We start from the raw sequence: 21,691 nt of genomic DNA on the forward strand, positions 1-21,691 counted from the left end.
AAATTCTAGGCTCTTTCTGGTGTCCTCCTGAGTTCTTCCTTTCATCTGTCTAAGAACGGTCCGTCCCTGCTAATAAATCAGCTGGAGGTCGGAAAGAGTGCATCTCCAGCCCTTTCATCTTCGCTGGCACATAAAAAGCAGTTCTCACCTAGGCAGGTATGACCAGCTGTCACCTCAGCCTATAGCCAGTGCTGAGGGCTTGCTTTCCTGCCCGAAATTCCAGTGCCTAGATCTCCAGATGAGCTAAAAGTCTTCCTGGTCCTGCCTGAAACCTCCCCAGTGAGGCCACCAGCAACTGCATGCTTTCTGGGCTATTTCTGTGGTTTCTGGGTCAAAAGTGTGCCAGGAAAGGCAGCTTCCAAATACGCTAGACACTGGTGATCCCATTAGTTCAAATCTTTTAACTACATCCCTTCACTGCTTCCCTGGTGGCTCAGACCGTAAAGAATCTGGCTGCAGTGCAGCAGACCCAGGTTCAATCCTTGGGTTGGGAAGATCCCTTGGAGAAGGGAATGGCTACCCACTCCAATATTCTTGCTTGGAGAATTCCATGGACAGAGCAGCCTGGCAGGCTACAGTCCACGGGGTTGCAAAGAGTCAGGCACGACTGAGCGACTAATACAACACTCACTGCAAACCATGCCAGGTGATTATCTGACTCTGTATCCTCGACAGCATTGAAAAGCGGGGAGTACTATTAATTTGACCCACTTTTTGGCTTTGTCATTGATTTTATCTAGGAACTCATGGTTTTATATGTTTGTTTATGGCTCAAGAGATTATGAACAAAAACACCAACATAAATAAATGATGAGTAATTTATACTAAAAATGGTACAAGTAAGGTTCAGATTCAGTAAGTAAAAGACACAACAGAAAAGAAAAACACAGTGGTTAAATGCATAAGGCACAGTAATTGTGACAGTGAAGTCAGGGTGGGAGAAAGAAACCCAGAGTGTGTTCTATTTCACGGATGACTGTCGGGTTCATTTTAACTAAAAGCTTTGTACTTAAAATAGGAATGCATACTGACTACGTAAAAATTATTTGACGGGAGAATTCAATCGTGCCATTCTGAAATTGTTGACTAGCTATAAAATTATGTTCTTTATTCAAGAGAGGTTTAAAAACTTCAAGAAAAGAAGTCTTCACACACTGTAATTGTTAGTGTTAGTTATTCAGGTTGTACAGTGTATTTTACACTAAATTATAGCGATGCTGGGCCTTAATCATGCCATGAGTCTAAGTTTTTAGCAATTTTCATTCGGTATAGGTTAGAAAAAATTAGTGGGGCCCATATTAGCTTCTGAAAATCAGGAGGAGATTAAGTGAAATGGTCTTGTGGCAGGAACTCCACTCTAGGACGTGTCTCTAGCTACAATCTAGGTCACAGATCAGAGAGGAGGAGCGACCCCCAGGGAACAGAGCTTCGGGGATCCCAAGGGGTCTTAGAGCCCTATTCCTAGCACTACTGTGAGGCTGCCATTAATAGGCTTCACCATTCAATCATAATCTATGCTGGCAACAAAGATTCATGTCCACTTGTCACCAGGACAGTTTTAATGCCAAGATCATATTGCAAGTTCTTTCGATTGCAAGGAGATCAAACCAGTCAATCCTAAAGGAAACCAACCCTGAGTATTCACTGGAAGTGCTGATGCTGAACCTGAAGCTCCAATACTCTGGCCACCTGATGCAAAGAGCTGACTCATTAGAAAAGGCCCTGATGCTGGGAAAGATTGAAGGCAGGAGTAGAAGGGGGTGACAGAGGATAAGATAGTTGGATGGCATCACTGACTGAATGGATGTGAGTTTGAGGAACCTCCGGGAAATGTTAAAGGACAGGGAAACCCAGCGTGCTACAGTCCATGGGGTCGCAAAGAGTCGGACATGACCGAGCGACTGGACAATAACAACATATACATGTTAACCATAATTTTCATTTAACAGCGCTTTCCCGAAGAACAGCTCTTTGCTGGAGAAACACATGCTCCCAGACGTCAGCTGGCCCAGGAGTCTGAACTGGCGCCTGGGACGAATCTGCTGGCAAAATCAGGATCCTCTTCTCTTAATGAACATCATCAGAGAGAGAGAGCCAAACCCAACTTTAGGCCCAAGATCTAGCAGAATATTCACTGACCAGAGCACAGAGCCCTGGTGAAAACAGAAAACAAAATCCAACAAAGCAGAAAAAGAAACGATGACAAACCCTCGCCAAAAAAACTCAACTGTTTTTCTGTTCAAAGTTTCCTAATAAAAATATATTTCAGTACTATTGAAAATTCAGTTTTAGTCTAAAAAAACCAAGCCTTGGGTTACCATTAGAGAGCAGCATTTTCTACAGACTTCTTTGCATGATTCTGGTGGGAGAGGGGTGGAAAGAATGGTCTGTTTGGGAAGGTTACATGAGATCATGTTCATCTTTACACTGGGCTTCACTCCGTGAGGTTTGGCCATGCAAAGCGTCCCCCCTTCCCTGCCCTACGGGACCAGCCCCCTCCCAAAGCTTCTGTCAGTATGATACCTGCCATTCCTGGTATCGTGCTGCCGCATATTCTTGATAAAATGAATCTTCTTAAAGTTCTTTGGTCTGGGCGAACCTGAGAGAGTTCGACATCTGAAAAACAAAGCCATTTCAAAAACACAGTCAGTCGGTCCTAGATAGCTGAGACATCTCCACACAAAGACAGGAAGGAAAGACCAGACAAAAGGTTTGAGTCACCCCAAGGATAACGAGGACCTTGCGGCTGGAAGCGAGGAAGCTTAAAAAAACAAACAACAACAACAAAAAACCAACCCAAAAGACAGACAACTTCCTTGATAATACTGATAATAATTTATATGGCTCTGAAGAGCCAGCTAATGAAAACTATTGCCCTCAATTGCAATAACATAACCTACATGGATTCCAAAGACATTATCCGTTCCTGTCATCTTAAAAAGAATCCTCCCGTATCAACACAGGTATTAGGAACGGAAAACTGCAAATTCAACGAATTCAGAGGCAGAGAAAAACACTGGCAAATTCAGTTTAAAAACAACCCCAAATCATTTTCTGCTATAGCAGGACTCTGGCGTGAATCACCTGGACTATTGCCTCAACACTCAACTAGGCTATGCTTGGAAGTCACAGCTTTACTTTGAATGGGAATCAGAGACCTGGCTAGTGGCTGTTTGTTTTTGTTTTTTTTAGATAAATTTTAAATACATATTTGTTGAACAAATTGACTTGGATTCTAATTAATTTTCCCTAGAATATATGACATGAACATACACTGCAGGAATAACAGAACAGAAAGGTTTTATTTATGTATATATATTTCCAAAGCTACCTGGCAAAATTAGACACGTAACTGCAATAACAGCTAGGATAAAAACCAAAATCCCAACAAATGACAATCTGAAGTTTGGTCTTGTCTTGAGAAAGGGAGCAACGTCCTCTCTAGTTGGGTTTTTGCTGCCAAAATTTTTTGTTTACTTAAACCTTTCTGACCATAGACCCCGAGGGCTGGTTTCTGGGATCACGTCATATGTGTCAAGAAGTGGTGCCCAGGTTCCCAAAGCCACACTGAGTGTCTGAGCTGGGCTGTCACCTGAGTTCAGTCAATTCTGAACTTGGAGGCTTCAGGTAAGAGAACAGCAAGGTGACCCAAACAGGAGGTAAAGCTGAGGGCAGTGGAGTGTGGGGGTCCTTTGGGGGGCAAAGGATTAAGGAATGTTCAGAGTCACACACCTGCCCCTCAGCTCTGATCTTTACTCTCCCCCGGAGGCCTGACGCGGGCTTCTCAAGTGGTACTAATGGTAAAGAACCCACCTGTTAATACAGGAGACATTAAGAGACATAGGTTTGATCCCTGGGTTGGAAAGATCCCCTGGAGAAGGGAATGGCTGCCCTGGAATGGAGCCTGGTGGGCTACAGCCCAGGGGGTTGCAAAGACTCGGATATGACAAAAGCGACATAGCATGCACGGAGGCAGGGGCCTGAAGGGAAATTAGGGGACAGCCTCGGTCTAGAACCTCAGGGTGTACATTCCCCTGAAACCCCCTTACCTGCCCTCCAGGAAGGGCCAGTCTTCCTAGAAGCTGCTTCCTAGGGAGCACTGTAAATTATTTACGTTTTTCCCACAGAAAGAGCACCTTAAAATAGAATTTATCTTGAAAAAATACAGTGAAGTGAATGAGTGGTCAAAGCAATGACATGGTAGCGTATCTGGTGACTTTCCTCAGGAAAGGGGGGTTCCCTGGGCATTGGGTCTAGAGGCAGGAAGATCCCCTGCCAGTCATGTCCACTTCACTGGAGTGAAGTGTCCATAGCTCACAGCCACAGCCCGAGTGGCCCTGCCAGCATCCACCCCAACTCACTACCAACCCTAGTGATCGATCGCTAGTAATATCCCCTGCAGCTCTTGTGACAATTACACGTGAAGATTTCTATAAGAGCTTCATATGCTGTCAAGGGATACGTTCAAATACACACGTTCATGTCCATACATATGTGCGTGTGTTAGTCGCTCAGTTGTGTCTGACTCTTTGGAACCCCCCATGGACTGTAGCCCACCAGGCTCCTCTGTCCATGGAATTCTCCAGGCAAGAATACTGGAGTGGGTAGCCATTTCCTTCTCTAGAGGATCTTCCCAACCCAGGGCTCAAACCTGGGTCCCTGGCCTTGAAGGTGAACTCCTTACCATCTGAGCAGGCAGGGAAACCCACTCTTTGGGACCCCGTGGGCTGTAGCCTGTCAGGCTCCTCTGTTTCTCCAGCCAACAATACTGGAGTGGGTAACCATTCCCTTCTCCAGGGGATCTTCCCGACTCAGGGATCAAACCCAGGTCTCCTGCATTGCAGGTGGATTCTTTACTGTCTGAGCTACCAGGGAAGGCCCATATTTACACACAGGTAAATATTCATATACACATTTCAAGTGTTGTGATTATTATTAAAACAACTACAAAGGGTGCATATTTTGTTACTATTTTCTTCCTATATTCTTAAAACTGTAGTCCTGGGACTTCCCTGATGGTCTAGTGATTAAGGCTCTGAGCTTCCAATGCATGGGGTGTGGGGGATCTGATCCCCGGTTGGGGAACTAAGATCCCACTTGCTGTGTGATGTGGCCAAAAAAGTATTAAAAAAAAAAAACAAACCTGCAGCCTTTATTAAGGGTCCTGATTTCTTGGTTTTTAAATAGATTTTTTTAAAGACAGGCAGTGCCCTACCTGAGGGGATGCTATAGATGCTTCCTGTGGACCTTAGGAAGGGTTTGAATCAGGAAAGATACTCACTGGTCCCACTCCCCACTCTGAGCTTCCAAACCCAGATCCAGCCTTCCTGGGGTCCAAGGAGCTATAGCCTCACTCTGCCTTCTCGAGGCCGCACTCGGAAGCACACCCAGCACCTTGAAGGGTCTCAGTTCTACCCCCAGAATGACTGTTAGAGTCTGCAGGCCACTCAAGGTCCCCCACTGTCTCTCTCACACACGGCAGAAAGTTCTAGAAATATGTAGTCACTGGAGAGAGAAGGATCCTTGAAGGCATAAATGCTTGCTTCCACGGGTTTCTGGACAGGCGTTCAGGAGCAACCTTACATGCTTACCCTGTGCCCCTGCCCCCCTCCCCCACTGCCCCTAACCAGATGCAGAGTTTCCAGGCCCCCGACTCTAGATGAGGGCAGTGGGCTAAAAGCTGGACTGTGATGACGCCCTTCTATGAACCAGTCTCCATGCCTGCAGAAAGAGGTGCTATTACCCTCGGATTTAGACACAAAATCTTTCAGTCTTCAGCTGGAGCCGGAAGGTGGCAAAAGGCCACTGGTGTGCGTTGGCACTGGTAATTACTGAATGGTACAGCAGACGGCACCCCTCAACCCAGACAGGCTGGAGACAGGGCTGGTGGTGATGGCTGCCACACCTGTGGTAGCCAAACAGAGATTTTTCTGGACACCTAACAGACAGCCTAGGTTCTTATTTCTGGGAGACCAGGTAACCACCAGACAATGTGGAAAATCCCAATGTAAACACTCTCACGGTTAATGCTCAAGTCTTGGAGTTCAAGGCGGATACAAGAAACTAACTTGTGATGTGCAAGAGAAAAGCAAAACTTTTAAAAAAATAATTGAGTGCCAAGTCGCTTCAGTCGTGTCCAACTCTTTGTGACTCTATGGACTGTAGCCCGCCAGGCTTCTCTGTCCATGGGATTCTCCAGGCAAGAATATTGGAGTGGGTTGCCATTTCCTACTCCAGGGGATCTTCCCAACACAGGGATCGAAACTGTGTCTCTTACATCTCTGTATTGGCAGGTGGGTTCTTTACCATTAGCTCCACCTGGGAAAGGCCCAAAAAGATAACTGAAGAGGTGCTTTATTTCTATATTAGCATACAATTCTAACTGCAAAGGGACTTCCCTGGTGGCTCAGTGGTAAAGAATCTGCCTGACAATGCAGGAGATGCAGGTTAGATCCCTGGGTCAGGAAAATCCCCCTGGAGAAGAAAATGGCAACCTGCTCCAGTGTTCTTGCCTGGGAAATTCCGTGGACACGTCGAAGGAGCCTGACCCACTGTAGTCCATGGGATCACAAAAGAGCTGGACACGACTGAGTGACTACGCAACAACAATGCTAATGGTCTAGCCCTTGGAATTGCACGCTGTTTGTTGTCTTGTGTGTGTGTGTTTTTAAAGCATTCAGCTATCACCACCCCCAACCTAAGAAACACTTTAAGAGAACTGTGGCATTGGCAACAATTGCCAGGGAAACCGGAAGACTGAGCACTCAGGTTAAAGCAGGTTAAGCAAGGAAGAAACTAATTTCAAAGCTGCCTGCATTAAGGTGTAAATACCCATTTAAAACCATACATTTTAAGTGACACAAAATTAAATTAGGATAGAATTAAATTAAAAACTAATTTAATGAAAGATTAGCTCTTTCTTGTTAGCACTGATTACAGGATACACCTAATTATGCAAAAGGTTTTTAATAGATGCCTTTGAGCAGTTTGTTCTGAGCGCTGACTTTGAAAGCAAGTTGGGCTAATAGCCTTCCGCCCCCGCAGTTCCCAAAACACTTTGGCGTCATTACTGGTACATTCATTTCACAGAATGGAAAGGCTGGTAAGAACCTCAGAGATCAGTCAATTTGTCCCTTCCATTTTACAGGTGGGAAAACGGAGGCCTCAGCATAAGTAAATGAGTTTCCAAAGCCCTGTAAAGTGAAAGTGAAGTCTCTCAGCCATGTCCGACTCTTTGCGACTGGTGGACTGTAGCCCACCAAGCTCCTCCGTCCATGGGATTCTCCAGGCAAGAATACTGGAGCGGGTTGCCATTTCCTTCTCCAAGCAGTTAGTATAAAAATGGGGCCAAAAATTCAAATCCCCTGACTCCCAAACTATTGCCCCTTCTGTGACTTTTATCTCTTAGGAACAAGTTTCTAAGTACATATCAGAATTTTTATCGAAGTATAGTTGATTTACAACTTTATGTTGGTTTCTGGTATATGGCAAAGTGATTCACATATGTATCTCTGTGTGTGTGTGTATTTATTCTTTTCAATTGTGGCTCATTACAGAATACTGACAACAGTTCCCTGTGCTTTACAATAGGATCTTGTTGTTGATTTTATACATGGTTGTTTGTATCTGCTAATCCCAAATTCCTAATTTATCCCTCCCCTACCCACTCTGGGGCTTCCTTGCTGGCTCGGTGGTAAAGAATCTGCCTGCCAATGGGTTCAATCCTTGGGTCAGGAAGATCCCCTGGAGTTGGAAATGGTAACCCACTCCAGTACTCTTGCCTGGGAAATCCCATGGACAGAGGAGCCTGGCAGCTATAGTCAAAAGAGTTGGACATGAACAAGACAACCTCCTTCAATAACCATGAGTTTGATTTCTATGTCTGTTTCTATGGTAAACGTCAGAAATTTTTTAATTAAAGAAAGTCCACTAGGGAAAATCTAAACTTATTAAACTGCCCAACTCCCTTGATTTTGACTTATTTTTTAAGCTTTATATTTACACAACTTTTGTTGGAAATTAAGTACAGCACTCTGTAAGTAGAAGCTGGATGAATTTACAGTTAAGGCAAATCAGCTATTCTATTTTTACTCTGACCGTTTGTGGCATCATAGGCCTGAGAGCCAGAGGACAAAGGACGAGCCTGGGTGATGCTGAGAGAGGGTACAGGGGTGATGGGGCATCTGACCAGGAATACGGCACCCGGGTCCTCCTCCGCCCCCTCTCTACCACAGGAATCCCTACGGAGGTGACATTTAGAGCCTGAGATTTTTTTTTAACCTGGTTTCCTTGGTCACAGCTACCACCTTGCTCGAATGACCATGCTCCCTGCAGCTTCTCCAAACTCCAGGGCCTTTGCAGTTCTGTTCACTGATGGGCATCAACTGTGCTCAAATGCTGAAGCCACTCGGTGCCACCTGAGGACATTTCTCCTCCACATTCGCTGATTAACTTGGGCCACTTAACAGAGACTGACAGGAGAACACTTGCCCCTGGGCCACATGGATCACAGCCACAAGCCATCAGCCTAACGTGGCCCCAGAAGTTATGAACATTTTCTTTTTTCAATATTTATTTTATTTACTATTTGTTTGGCCATGCCAGGGCTTAGTTGTGTATCAAACCTGGGCCCCCCTGCATTGGGAGCATGGAGTCTTAGCCACAGAACCAGGAGGGAAGTCCCTTGGATGTTTTCAAAAAGCCCTCAGAAGTGGAATCCGGACTGTCTGGCCCTGCCTTTCTGTTTAGAATGATGTTGGTGATGAGACTCACAGTCACGGATGCTTTGGAGCAGATCCCAGGCCTGTCTATGCTCTACGCTTTATAACCAGGTGGTCTGTGGACATGACCTGTGGCCTGGGAGTGAGGCTCCGTGCAGGGAAGGCGCCGGCTCCAGGGAGACACTCTCCCTCCATCTCAACCTGCCAGCATCCCCCATAAACCCGCAGCACACCATCCTACCTGCCCACCCCCTGGCCCAGCCCCCGTCTTCCCTCAGCTGCTCCTCCACCGGCCAGCCCAGCTGGGGCTTCAGTGAGGACTGAGGGGGACGTGGTGTGGGTCCCCTGCACTCCAGGAGGGTGGGGGAACCGAGCACAGAGGACAGGAAGGAGAGCTGCCAGTCAGAAGCCAGGCACAGCTCTGCAACTGCTGTCGCCCACCAGCCCCACCAAAAACGATGCCTTGAAAGCACTTTTCTAATCCGGAGGGAGAAACGGAACACTTTCAGCCCTGAGGGAGCACTCATAGCTGTCTTAACCTTGTCCCCAGCACCTGACCGTTGCAAGTCAGAGATTGCAATGCCTGTGTCCCCTCTGGCAAAGCCAGAGCAGGGACACGTTCTTCTCCATCAAGCAACTATTTTCAAAAAGAAAGGGTCATAGCACCCGAATTCAGACGCAAACTGGGCTATTCTGGTACATGGTTGGGAATTCACAGTGTTCTCCTTCTAATATTCCAAAGGATTGGGGTTTCCAAACTGAGTCTGGGGATCAGATTGTCATTTCTAGAATTTAATTCTGTAAATCAAGACCTGGAAAAGAAAAGCAAACTTTGGCCTCCTTCTTGTATTGCAGGCCATTCACATACACAAAAACGCAACCAGAAAAACTGACCTCCGTAGAGGGGCATTCTCCTCAATGTCTTCCAGGGTCTCCAAGGATGATCGCTGGGAGATGAGGCGACGTCTGCAGAGAGAGGAAAAAAGAAAAAAATCTAGGTGTTAAAACTGCGTCATGAAATGGATCAGGAATTTCCATAAAGCTAAAACTGCTCTAAAAAATAAAGTCTGTTAAAAAAAAAAATCAGATAAAAGGTGTCTTTAAGAGGCTGTCATACTCCCAGACTGTGCCCTGAATGCCAAGCCCATCTTGCCTTGCTGAATCCTGACGTTCTCCCTGGGAAGAAACGAGACGTGATGGAGACATTTTATGCTGCCAAATAACAAAACCAGACAAGGTGCCTCTTACTGCATATAATTTTGGTACTGTGTGTGTACGTGTGTGCTCAGTGGCTAAATCATGTCCCACTCTTTTGAGACCCCATGGACTGTAGCCCTCCAGGCTCTTCTGTCCATGGGATTCTCTAGGCAAGAATAATGGAATGGGTTGCCTTTTCCTCCTCCAGCGGATCTTCCTGACCCAGGGACCTAACTCGCATCTCCTGCACTGGCAGGCAGATTCTTTACCACCGAGCCACCTGGGAAGCCCATTGGTACTGTGTGCACTTTTTCTAAAGCATTAGATATGTTTTTAGTATTAAAATACTATTAAATATTGAAATATCAGTGGTCTGAGCCAGCTTTAGCTGATAAGTATTAAATTTTAAAACCACACTAAATAAAATATCAAAATCATTAGGAGGCAATAAATAAAACTTATGGTCTCAGGGACTTCCCTGGTGGTCGAGTAGCTAAGACTCCACGCTGCCAATGCAGGGGACTCAGGTTCCATCCCTGTTTGGAAAGCTAAGGTCCCACATGCCTTGTGGCACAGCCAAAAGATGAAAAACAAAAACAAACAAGCAAAACTTACGGTCTCTGGTTGGCCATGATTTCAAAAGCAACTAGAAACACAGATGACATCATTCCCCCGGGAGAATTTCTCAGCGACCATTAAGAATATATATCAGGACATAACTAGGCAAAACACAAATGCTTTCCAGATGCTAAAGAACTGAAAACCACCTGTCCAAACCTCCTTGATCTTCTTTTGTCCAACTGAAATAATAATGGGTCCTAGATAACTCAGAATATCTGACACAGGGACCAGGTTGGGTGATGGTTGGCAATTTCACAGTAAATCCATTTGAACAAAGACCATCACTTCATAGTACAATAGGTGATTTGGCTGATGGTGGCGGGTAGTGGTGATCAGAAAAAAATCTGATTCAGTCTTTACCTTGGAAAGGACTAAAATTAGAAGGATAAGTCTATTTTATATTCACTTGACAACAGTTAGGTTCAGTTCAGTTCAGTCGTTCAGTCGTGTCCGACTCTTTGTGACCCCATGAATCACAGCACGCCAGGCCTCCCTGTCCATCACCAACTCCCAGAGTTCACTCAAACTCATGTCCATCGATTCTGTGATGCCATCCAGCCATCTCAGCCTCTGTCGTCCCCTTCTCCTCCTGCCCCCAATCCCTCCCAGCATCAGAGTCTTTTCCAATGAGTCAACTCTTCGCATGAGGTGGCCAAAGTACTGGAGTTTTAGCTTTAGCATCATTCCTTCCAAAGAACACCCAGGGCTGATCGCCTTTAAAATGGACATGCAATTATAACCACGGTCTAATTTGTCATAAAGAAAAAAAATGAAATGTTTTTTGCTTTGTTCCATGTGTATTGTTTCTGACCAACCATGTGGCTACCTTTTTGTTTCACTTTTTAAATAAGAAAGGTCATTTCTGCAAACCATTTGAGGGCTTCATTGATTTTCTCAGAGCCTGTCTTCATCTTTTCAAAAAGTATTTATTTATTTGGCTATGTCGGGTCTTAGTTGCAGCATATGGGATCTCTGATCTTTAAGGTGGCATTCAGGATCTAGTTCTCTGACCGGGCCCCCTGCATTTGGAGTGTGGCGTCTTAGCCACTGGACCACCAGGCAAGTCCCGTCTTCATATTTTGACATCAAGTCCTTTCTAAAACACTCAGCATGTTCTCCCTGCTTTTCTCTCCAGTGACCCTTCTCTGTCCACGTGTGAGAACTGGAAGCATTCCGACATCACCTTCAGTGTCTTCATGACATGCTGACCTTTTGTAAGATATGCAGTTTTATTCCACAGTTAACTCACACTGAATTTCCATTTCTCTAATGTTGCCAGATTTCCAACAGTCAGCCAGACTGGAGGCAATGGCCTTGGGGAGACACTGGTCTTAACTGAGGGGTGGGGAACTGGTTTTACAGGTGGGGATTTGAAAGGAACCCAATTCTTGAGCAAGCAGGACCTGTCTATGCAGCCCCATGAGTCCAGGAACTCGGCTCACCAGGACTCCTGTGACCCTGTGGTTGAAGGAAGGGTCCACTTCATCTACTGAGGTGCAGTTCCTCCGGGTGCCAGGTCTGGCTGGAATGTAGCTGCAGGCTGGGATGGGGGCCTAGTTAGTTCCAGTCCCACCCACCAGAGCTCTCAGAGATAGGCGTCACCACGCTCCCCACCCAAGGGACGGTGTGAGGCTACAAGCAGCATGTGTGCTGGGGCAGACAGACTCGGATTTCAATCCTGGAGTCTGGAAGCTTTGGGACCTTAGAAAACTTCTTAATCCTTGAGCCTCAGTCTCCTCATCTATGAAATGGGGAGATGAGAAAAACTAAGAGAGAGACATAAAGTCCATGGTACAGAACAGTTCATGACTTGGAGCTCCTGGGTTTTCATTATCACTCCAGTTCCTGCCACTGGGGCTGCACCCTGACCCATAACCCTCCCCACTCAGTTGATGGGGTCAGCTTGGCTCTCTTAGCCCTGGCAGCTCCTCCAACCCCAGCCAGTGTCTAGGTTGTCACTCCAAACACCCTGTGCCTGAGTCAACTGGTGACACGTGCTCCTCCACTTCTACCCCTCCTTCCAAGCAGAACTAGCTTGGTGTCACATGTGCTGATGCAATGGCCACCTATAAAATTAGCGCCCCCACACTTCTGTGCTGCTTCTCACTTAATACCAACATCTCCTCCAATGGGCATGTGATTAAAATGATAATTTACTCTGTCTACTTCTGGATAATGTTCTGAGTTTTTAAATCAAAAGTGAAATATTATTTTAGGTATGCACCTCTAGATTGTCATTAGACAACCTATTCACAGGCAGAAATAAGTATATCAGTTTCGGACCCTGAAAATCCCAACAAATTCCATCAAACTCCAAGCCTTCCTTTCTAGAATAGCATCATCAGGTGACAGGTAAACAGATATTTGATGTTTGGCTCAACCTGCAACTGGGGTGACTGCAATGACCGTACAGCTTCAAGATCTCCGTTCCTACAATCATCCTGACAGAGGTCAACCAGGAAGCCCTGTGGTCAGCCCTGGGCAGCAAAGATACAACCAAGGTTGCAGGAAAGGACTGGCAAGTGCATTCTGCCCACCCTTCCGACCACACCAACAGCGAGCCTGGCCTGCTGGGACCACAAAGCTGACCCCGGCTTGACTCCTGTCTCTTCAAGGGCTCATATTCAAGGGGGAATCCGTGGGACCATCAGCAGGGAATTTCATTAACAATCCCTCGAGCTCTTCTGGCATTTGGGGCTGCCCCTCCTCCCAGCTCAAAAATGGGGAGGCCAGTCCTCCAGTTGCGAACGCCAAGTGAACCCACAGAGGACACATGAAGCCCTGTAGGGTACCCAGAGGCTCAGAGGCTCCTGTCCAGCATTCAGACCTGGAGGTTCACCCTGGAAAACTAGGTCCATTCCCACAAGCACACAATCTGACAATTTCCTAATCTAAAAGCCACACCCAGCATGCTCTTTGAAAAATCATCAAATTAGAATACATCTTTCTATGTATTTATAAGGATTTGTTTTCTAAAAGATATTAAATCAGAGATTCTCTTCATGAGTTGAACAGCTATAAATTCTCTCTTTCTCTCTCTCACACACACAGAGGCACTCTTAAGGTCTGGATTCCTTAAAGGGAAAAAAAATGCAAAACTCAAATGCCCAACTGTTCCTTTAAATTCAGCAAACGTGCCTCCCATCTTCATGAACAGAACCAAGCTATATACTCTTTAAGATGCACACATAGAGCTTGGAAAGAACTACCATGGTTCCTTATAAAGAAACCATCATATGCATGTACACACTGCTATATTTAAAATGGATAACCAACAAGGATCCGCGAAATAGCACAGGGAACTGGGCTCAGTGTTACGTGGCAGCTTGGATGGGAGGGGAGTCTGGGGGAGAATGGATACGTGGATATGTTTGGCTGAGACCCATATATACGTATATATGTATGGCTGGTGGATATGCTGTCTACCAGCATATCACAGTGTTAATCAGCTATACTCCAATATAAAATAAAAAGTTAAAAAAAATTGTTATATGGCACCAAGAAAACAAAGATGTGATCCCTGCCCTTCCTGCCACAAAGGGCCTGCCCTGTGGTGATCACTCATCTCTGCCCCCTAACACCCGGCTACATCCTTCCAGGCTGTGTAAGAACCTCTTCCCTTGCCTTCTATCCTCAGAAAGCCCCAAATGGAAGGGACGGCTAACAATAGGTGACCAGCCTTCACCAGGCACTTTTCACACTGCAGTCTGCCTCATAAACCAAGTCCATGACTGTGCAGACTCCTAACCATTGGGGACAGTTAACAAGCAGAGGTCTTTGCATATTTTAATGACTGATGAGGAATACTCAGTCTTGGACCAAAACAACATGCCCCCTTATTAACCAAGCAGACATTCAATAACAGCCCAAGCATTCTGCGTCGACATCACTACATGGATGGCTGAGTCCTCAGAATTCAGGGTCCCCATGTTGTCTGACAACTATCATCTGGGTCCTTCCACACTGACCACCAACACTTTTGAGGCTGATGTGGTTCACATTCAACACTCATAGGTGAGTCAGCCTCCCTAAAGCCCCCAGGCTCATTTTAGAATATTATCCTTTGAAGGCTGGACTCTGCCGGGGCAAGGAAATGCCAATACATGATGTGTTTGTCTACCTAGATATACCTACATGGACCGAATAATTCACTTCTTGTTTGGGCTAGTGGTTGATGGTGGTGCAAGTCACCTAGGACCCAGGGCTGGTCACAGTGGAAGTCCTGGCAGTAGAGCCTCATCATAGTGGACACTGGACTCACGGATGTCCCTGCTGACCAGTGAGGCCAGGGCAGGGTCATCCTGGACCCTTTGGCTCAGAGTAATTCCCTTATGGGGTGGCCCAGGGCAGCAGCTTGGCCCCAAATCCAGTGTCAGGTAGTGGGCACCAGCGGGGACAGCTCTGGCCCCTGATTTAGGACCAAGAGGGGATAAAGAAGGTGATCCCTGGGCGACAAGTAAGTCAGGTTGGATCAATGCTCTCCACCCTGGCGGCACCCAGGGAATGCTCACCATCTCTGGGAGAAAAACTCAAGCTTTGAGAGTCAGAAGGGACCCTGACCACCTGGGCCAACACATCGCTATCCTGTGTGGCTCTCGTTCTCCCCATGTAAGGAACCCCCTTCCCGGCTATAAGACAGGCCGCTGGACAGGGCGTGAGGCCCCACGGATCGCTCAGCTACACAGGGGATGTGCCAGCTGAGGTCATAATTACCTCAAATCCATCTAGACAGTTATTATGATCAAAAAACCCCACACAAACAAAACCTCCAACCACAGAAAGAACTTTTCCCTCTAGTCACCAGACACCCATACACTTGTAATTTATTTGCTTTGTTACTTGTGTCCTTCTCACGCTGACCACCTCCTTCCCGTTGGAAAAAAAGTGACGACTCCAGGGGATTTCCCCAGTGGTCCAGTGGTTAGGACTAGGTGGTCCCACTGCAGGGGGGCCTGGGTTTGATTGCTGGTCGGGGAATTGTGATCCTGCATACATTACAGTGTGACCAAAAAGGAAAAATTAAAAAACCAAAACAAGTACAAAGATAATAACACGGAAACATATACATTACCATATGTAAAACAGATAGCCAACAGGAATCTGCTATATGACTCAGGGAACTCAAACTGGGGCTCTGTGACAACGTAGAGGGGTGGGAGGAGGAGGAAGGTAGGAGGGAGGTTCAGGAGGGAGGGGACATATGTATACCTATGGCTGATTCATGTTGATATATGGTGGAAACCAACACAATATTGTAAAGCATTTATTCTTCAGTTAAAAATAAATAAACTTAGTTATTAAAAAAAAACAAAAAAAATGGCCCCTCCCGCCACTGAGCTGCTCAGGGAAGCACTCGCTCCCCTCACCTGTGCAGGCTCAGGGGTGGAGTGTACTTAGCCAACAGCAGGGACTCGATTGAGGCCAGCTGAACAAACTCATAGAGTTCGCCATCAGCAGGTGGGTGTTTGGGGAATCTTCCCAGACAGCATTTTCGTGGCCTTCCACTCAAGGCTTCTCTATACATAGTTATTACTGGGATTTCTCTGTTCAATCCACCAGATCCCAGTCTGATCACCAGAGCCCAAAAATCATCCTCAGAAAGCATCCCATAGCCTCACTACAGTGGGAAGCAGTAGACGGCAGAAGACCCTACCCCTGCAGGAGGTGGGGGGGCAGGGGGGATGGGGAGAAGGGCCAGTGCCCCTAGCACAGCCCAGCAGTGTGCAGGGAGAAGGCCTGATCTGTTTAAAGTGGATTTCTTATGAGTTTATTAAACATTCATTTCCCACTTGCTTTTTGACTATAAGAGTAATAAGTTTCATTGTTTAAAAAAATTCCAAGATGTGTGAAGTAGAAATTGAGGAAATGACCTGCAAACCCCAGGGTCCAGAGGACACCCTCTAAGAGTCTGGCATGTGTCCTTTCAGACTTGCTCCTAGTTTCACATATACTTGTAAACATATATATATATATATATATATATATATATATATATATATATATATATATACACACACATACACACACACACAGCCTCCTCTGTCCATGGGATTCTCCCGGCAAGAATACTGGAGTGGGTTGCCATGCCCTCCTCCAGGGGATCTTCCTGACCCACGGATCGAACCCACTCCTCTTACGTCTACCTGCACTGGCAGGTGGGTTCTTTGCCACTAGAGCCGCCTGGGAAGCCCTTCAGACGTACACTTTTTACTTATCTGGCCGCATCGGATCTAAGCTGCAGCCACGGGCTTCCCTGGCTTTGATGCTCGGGCTTCTGGCACACGGGCTCAGTAGGTGCAACATGTGAGATCAGTTGTCCCGAAGCACGTGGGATCTCAGTTCCCTGATCAGGAATCAAATCCAAGTCCTCCGCATTAGAAAGCGGATTCTTAACCACTGGACCACAAGAGAAGTCCCAGAGATGGACTTTTTATCAGGTAGAGAATCCCTTTGCAAAATGTCATAAGATTCCATCCCTTGGTCAACATATCTCACCTACAAGAGAGGCCTTATTACTTCATCAAGCCATAAAGAGAAGAAGCCCTATGAATCCAAGAATCATACTTTCACTGATACAGCTTTTGTGAAAATGCTGGCTTTCAAATACCAGGCTCTCAAGGTCAACTGCTAACGTTCCACTGCTCTCGCCCTCATTCTCTCACACGGCTTCTGATTGTTGGGGGTCACAGCACCAGAAGCTCGAGCTCCAGACTCAGCATCTAAATTGGGATGATTTTGGTCGTGATTTGGCAAATTTTAAAGCCCAGATCCCAGATGCTTCTGTAGCAGAAATTGTCAGATTGTGCTCCTTGAAGAAGCAAACTGTTTTGCACCAGTACATATGTGTTCACAGATGAAGGAAGAGAAGTCAGCTGTCACCTCTCAACAGAAGCTACAGAATCTTACAGCAAAAGTTAGACGCATGCTCAGTTCTGCTTTCCACGGATCTAAAGCGATCTGTCTCACAGCAAAGGTGCTGGTGGAACTGAGTGAGGCCCTAGCTTGCTCATGTGGCAACAGCTGCTTGTCAGACTGTGGAAGAAACTCCAGAGGAGTTTCTGTGATGTCAGGGGACTCTGACATCACAGTCTGGCTGGGCCAGGTCACTAGGCTGGGGTGACTGCAGAACCCCCAGCCTGGACCAGTCAGGCCCTGCAGGGGTATTAGGCAAAGTGCATGGCTGGTTTGCTTGAGCAGGGAAAAAAACCCTCTCCCCTGTGGCAGCATAATGCATGTATAGCCAGATCCACCCTCAGAATACTGATGGACACAGTTCACACCTCCAGAGGATCATGGGAGGTTTCCTTGCAAAGGAAGAAAATAGATCATCTTTAATAAAAGAAGAGCTGTGTGGATCCAGAAACAGACCAAAAAAAAAAAAAAAAAGGCTAGGAAACTGATTTTGAATCTGACTACATTTTAAGAGTCTCTAGTTGATGAGCTGGGCAAAGAATCACATTGAGATCAATATGCTGAGATGCCAATCACCTTGTTCAATTAAGATCTGTTTCTATGTTTTAAAAATTCAGCCATTTATTTCCTGTTTTTGCAAGCATTTATTTATTAATGGAATATCAAATAGCGAGCAGCAAGCTGGATGCTGAGAGACAGCAGTGTATAAATACTGTCCCCTCCGTCATGGAGTTTACATTTACGATCAGGAGGACAGACAAGAAACAAGTAAAATAATTCTAGTTGTGAAAGAGATTAACACAAAGGGGGAAGAAAACAAATGACCTAATAATACTGTGGGGCTACTAGCAACATGGACTTCCCAGGTTGGCTCAGTGGTAAAGAATCTGCCCGCCAAAGAAGGAGCCGCAGCAGACACAGGTTCAGTCCCTGGGTGGGAAAGATCTCCTGGGGTAGGAAATGGCAGCCCACTCCAGTATTCTTGCCTGGAGAATCCCATGGACAGAGGAGCCTGGCGGGCTACAGGCCATGGGGCTGCAAAGAGTCGGACGGGACTGAGCGACTGAGTGCACACACACTCTCAGGATACATTTAAGTCATCTGCAAACGTATTTAGTTCTTGTTGCCACATTTTTATACTCCTGTCAACAAAGCAACTCCAAGTGTTTACAGGGAATAGGGAGGCACTCAGTTTGTCTGAGTCTGCTTTTGTTTCAAGGTTCTCATCAGACTCACCAAAACCTGGAAAACCAAGGTGTGAGGTCACCTTGGCATGGAGGGCTATGCACAGACAGACTTGTGGGCAGGGTTTAATAACTGGCCAGGTATTTACACCTCAGATTCCCAGTCCACCCTATCCACTGGGCCCTGCTGATCTTACAAAATCCCCTTTCCATCATGTCATTCCCTAATTTGAAGATCCGCAATGATTCTCCCTGGGAACAAGTTCAAACTCCTCTTAAAAAAGGACTAAGACCTCTGACTAGAGGTCAGAGGACAAAGCAGACACAGCACAAGGGGCCATCCTGAAAGCAGGTCTCCTGGGGGCATTCCTGGGGTCCCAGGGAATTGGGGTGGGCGGCTCGGCCAGGGCCACGAGCTGACAGTGCCACATTCTAATTCCCCCTCCATCCCATCCTGGAGGGAAGGGCCTGGCACTGCAGCTGGAGGGAGCAAGTTGGCCAAATGTACAGAACAGGAACCAAGAGCAGGTGTTTTTGTTTTAAAGTCAGGACCCAGAAAGGTTTGAGGCTTTGTGTGACTGATGAGATAAGCAACAGTGTCCTTCAAAAGAACATGCCAGATACCCATGGGGGGTGAAGAGGGGGGCCCAAGCCAGGATAGGGTGAGGATGGAAAGGAAACATGAGCAATAAAAAGACCACTCAAAATAAAAAAATCAGCTTCATACTAGAAAGGAAAGAGGCCTGTCGATCGAAAAGAACCAGTTCAAGGAGTCTGGGGCCAACTCATGTTTGTCCTGGGTAGGAACCAGAATCTAAAGAATCAGATCCAGGTATTTCTGTGTAAAGGGTGCCCTGAGCCAGGTGCGGAGCGTGTGGGAGGCAGGGGAGGGTGCTAGTGAGCTCAGACAAGAGCCAAGATTTAACTGGGAGAGGACCTCCTGGAGAAGGAGCAGCTGGTCTAGGACAGGAGGTTCAAGGGTAAACTCAGGAAGGATGGACACACATGCCTCACGGGAGCTGGATAGGACAGAACACCAGGTTTTGCAAGACATAGAGGCATTCCCTGAAGCAACGTCAGGGAAGAAGCCCAACAGAAGCCAGGAGCCAGACAGGTCCCAATCAGATGGCGGTTCCAGGAGGAGCTGGTGAGACCCCGAAAGTCAAGTGAACATGCAGATGGGTGGGCTGGGAGCTGCAGCGCAGTGTGATGAAACAGATGTGTGCACCCAGAAGCATGCGTGCACTTGTGTGTGCATTTATCAGCAACCTCACCTTTCTTTCCCAGTCCTTAGGAGGACTTAACTGTTGCTTTGCAAGGATGCCTTTCTGTGCTAAAAACCTTCTGGGACTTCCCTGACGGTCCAGTGGGTACGACTCTGAATCTACAACGCAGGAGGCAGAGGCTCTATCCCTGGTTAGGGAGCTAGGATCCCGCATGCTGTGCAGCCAAAACAGGAAATCACTGAGAAGACCTTCCAAGCCATCAGAAGGCAGAGAGGGGCCTCTATGCCCAGCACTCTGGGGTCTGCAGCACAGAGACTGGAGACGGACAGGACGAAGTTGAGCCCTACCCCGCGAGGTGAGGCCCGCTCCCTGACTCTCCGTTTGAAGAGCTGAGATGTCAGTGGAAGCTGATTTAATTAGAACCAGCAGAGACAGACGGGGCAGGTGACTTCCATGCCGGTATTTCACAGAACCTTTCGAGGCCGCCTTCCAGCCTAATCGTTCCCCTGAGTTTCTCCTTTGGTTTCCAGCTTGACCTTTCTCTGCTCTGAAGGGCCTTCAGTAGAAATGGATTCTGACAGCTCAGAAACAGCAGGCAATTATTTACAGCAAATTTGGGATGGATGGGGTTTCATCAATCTTTATTTTCTGGTTTTCCCGATTAACCACGGCCTGCACTCAGTCACAGCGTACAGAAACGAAGACAGATGCGCCCTTGTCTTTCCAGCTTCAAGCATCAGCCTCCTCTTGCCCACTGAGGGACTCAGATGACCTCATTTGTCTCTGGAGCCTTTTAAAAAATCCCTTGTTTTTCCTTGGCTGCCGAGGTTTAGTCTCTTTATTGAAAGCTGATGGGGACTGGGCACAACGGAATCGCTGGGCTCATAAGGGGCTTACGGGGTAAGGAATGTGCCACGGTGACCAAATCTTAATTCAAAAGAAAACTCAGAATCTGTTTCACCTGCTCTTCATCCAAATCCTACCATCCTCCTAAGGCACCGAGCAGTGTTACCTGCTCTGCCGAGCTGTCTCTGACATTTTCTGAGCTCTTACAACATTTCTGAGTTCTTACAACAATACTACATGGAAATATTGATATCTAGATACTTGAAGAATGATTGATTTTATTCTTATTACGCCCTGTATCTCCATGATGCATGCCAGCCTAGTTGCTCAGTCGTGTTTGATTCTTTGCGACCCCATGGACTGTAGCCCTCCAGGCTCCTCTCTCCTTGGGATTTTCCAGGCAAGAATACTGGAGTGGGTTGCCATTTCCTTCTCCAGGGGATCTTCCCAACACAGGGATCAAACCTGCGTTTCCTGTGTCTCCTCCATTGCAGGTGGATTCTTTACCTGCTGAGCTATCAGGGAAGTCCCCGTATCTCCAATCTGACTGCAAATACCTGGAAAAGATAATTATGTCTTCCCTTCTCTATTTTTTACTTTTCTGGCTGCACTGGGTCTTTGCTGTGGCGTATGGGCTGTTCATTGCAGTGTGCAAACTTTACCTAGTTGCAGTCTGTGGGCTTAGTTGTTCTGTAGCATGTGGAATCTTAGTTCCCCAAGTAGGGATTGAACCTGTGTTCTCTGCATTGGAAGGACCACTGGACCATGAGGGAAGATCCTGTCTTCTCTTCTTTGAATCCTCCTTAATGACTAGCACAAAGCCTTGTCATAACAGCTGTCTGCAGCTACAGCAGGCTCACAAGAAGCAAGGATAGATCTTAACTGCTCCAAGGAGTCAGATGAACACTGCTCAGGGGGGCTCTTCTGAGTCCTCTCAAAAAACTAGCAGAGGCCCAAACCATATCATGAATGAGGTCCAAATGAA

The 21,691-nt window shown here is 46.7% G+C and overlaps 1 protein-coding gene across 1 annotated transcript in view; it reads right to left on the reverse strand.

The window, feature by feature from the left end:
* Window positions 1-21,691, reverse strand: part of CABLES1 (Cdk5 and Abl enzyme substrate 1) — a 102,763-nt gene that overhangs the window by 45,860 nt on the left and 35,212 nt on the right. The window contains exons 2-3 of the mRNA XM_052660436.1: window positions 9,615-9,686; window positions 2,524-2,616 (exon numbers count right to left, since the gene is read on the reverse strand). Of these exons, the coding sequence (XP_052516396.1) occupies window positions 2,524-2,616; window positions 9,615-9,686 (165 nt within the window). The remainder of the gene's footprint in view (window positions 1-2,523; window positions 2,617-9,614; window positions 9,687-21,691) is intronic.

Source organism: Budorcas taxicolor, chromosome 22 (genome assembly GCF_023091745.1).
Source record: "Budorcas taxicolor isolate Tak-1 chromosome 22, Takin1.1, whole genome shotgun sequence".
Classification (NCBI taxonomy): Eukaryota; Metazoa; Chordata; class Mammalia; order Artiodactyla; family Bovidae; genus Budorcas; species Budorcas taxicolor.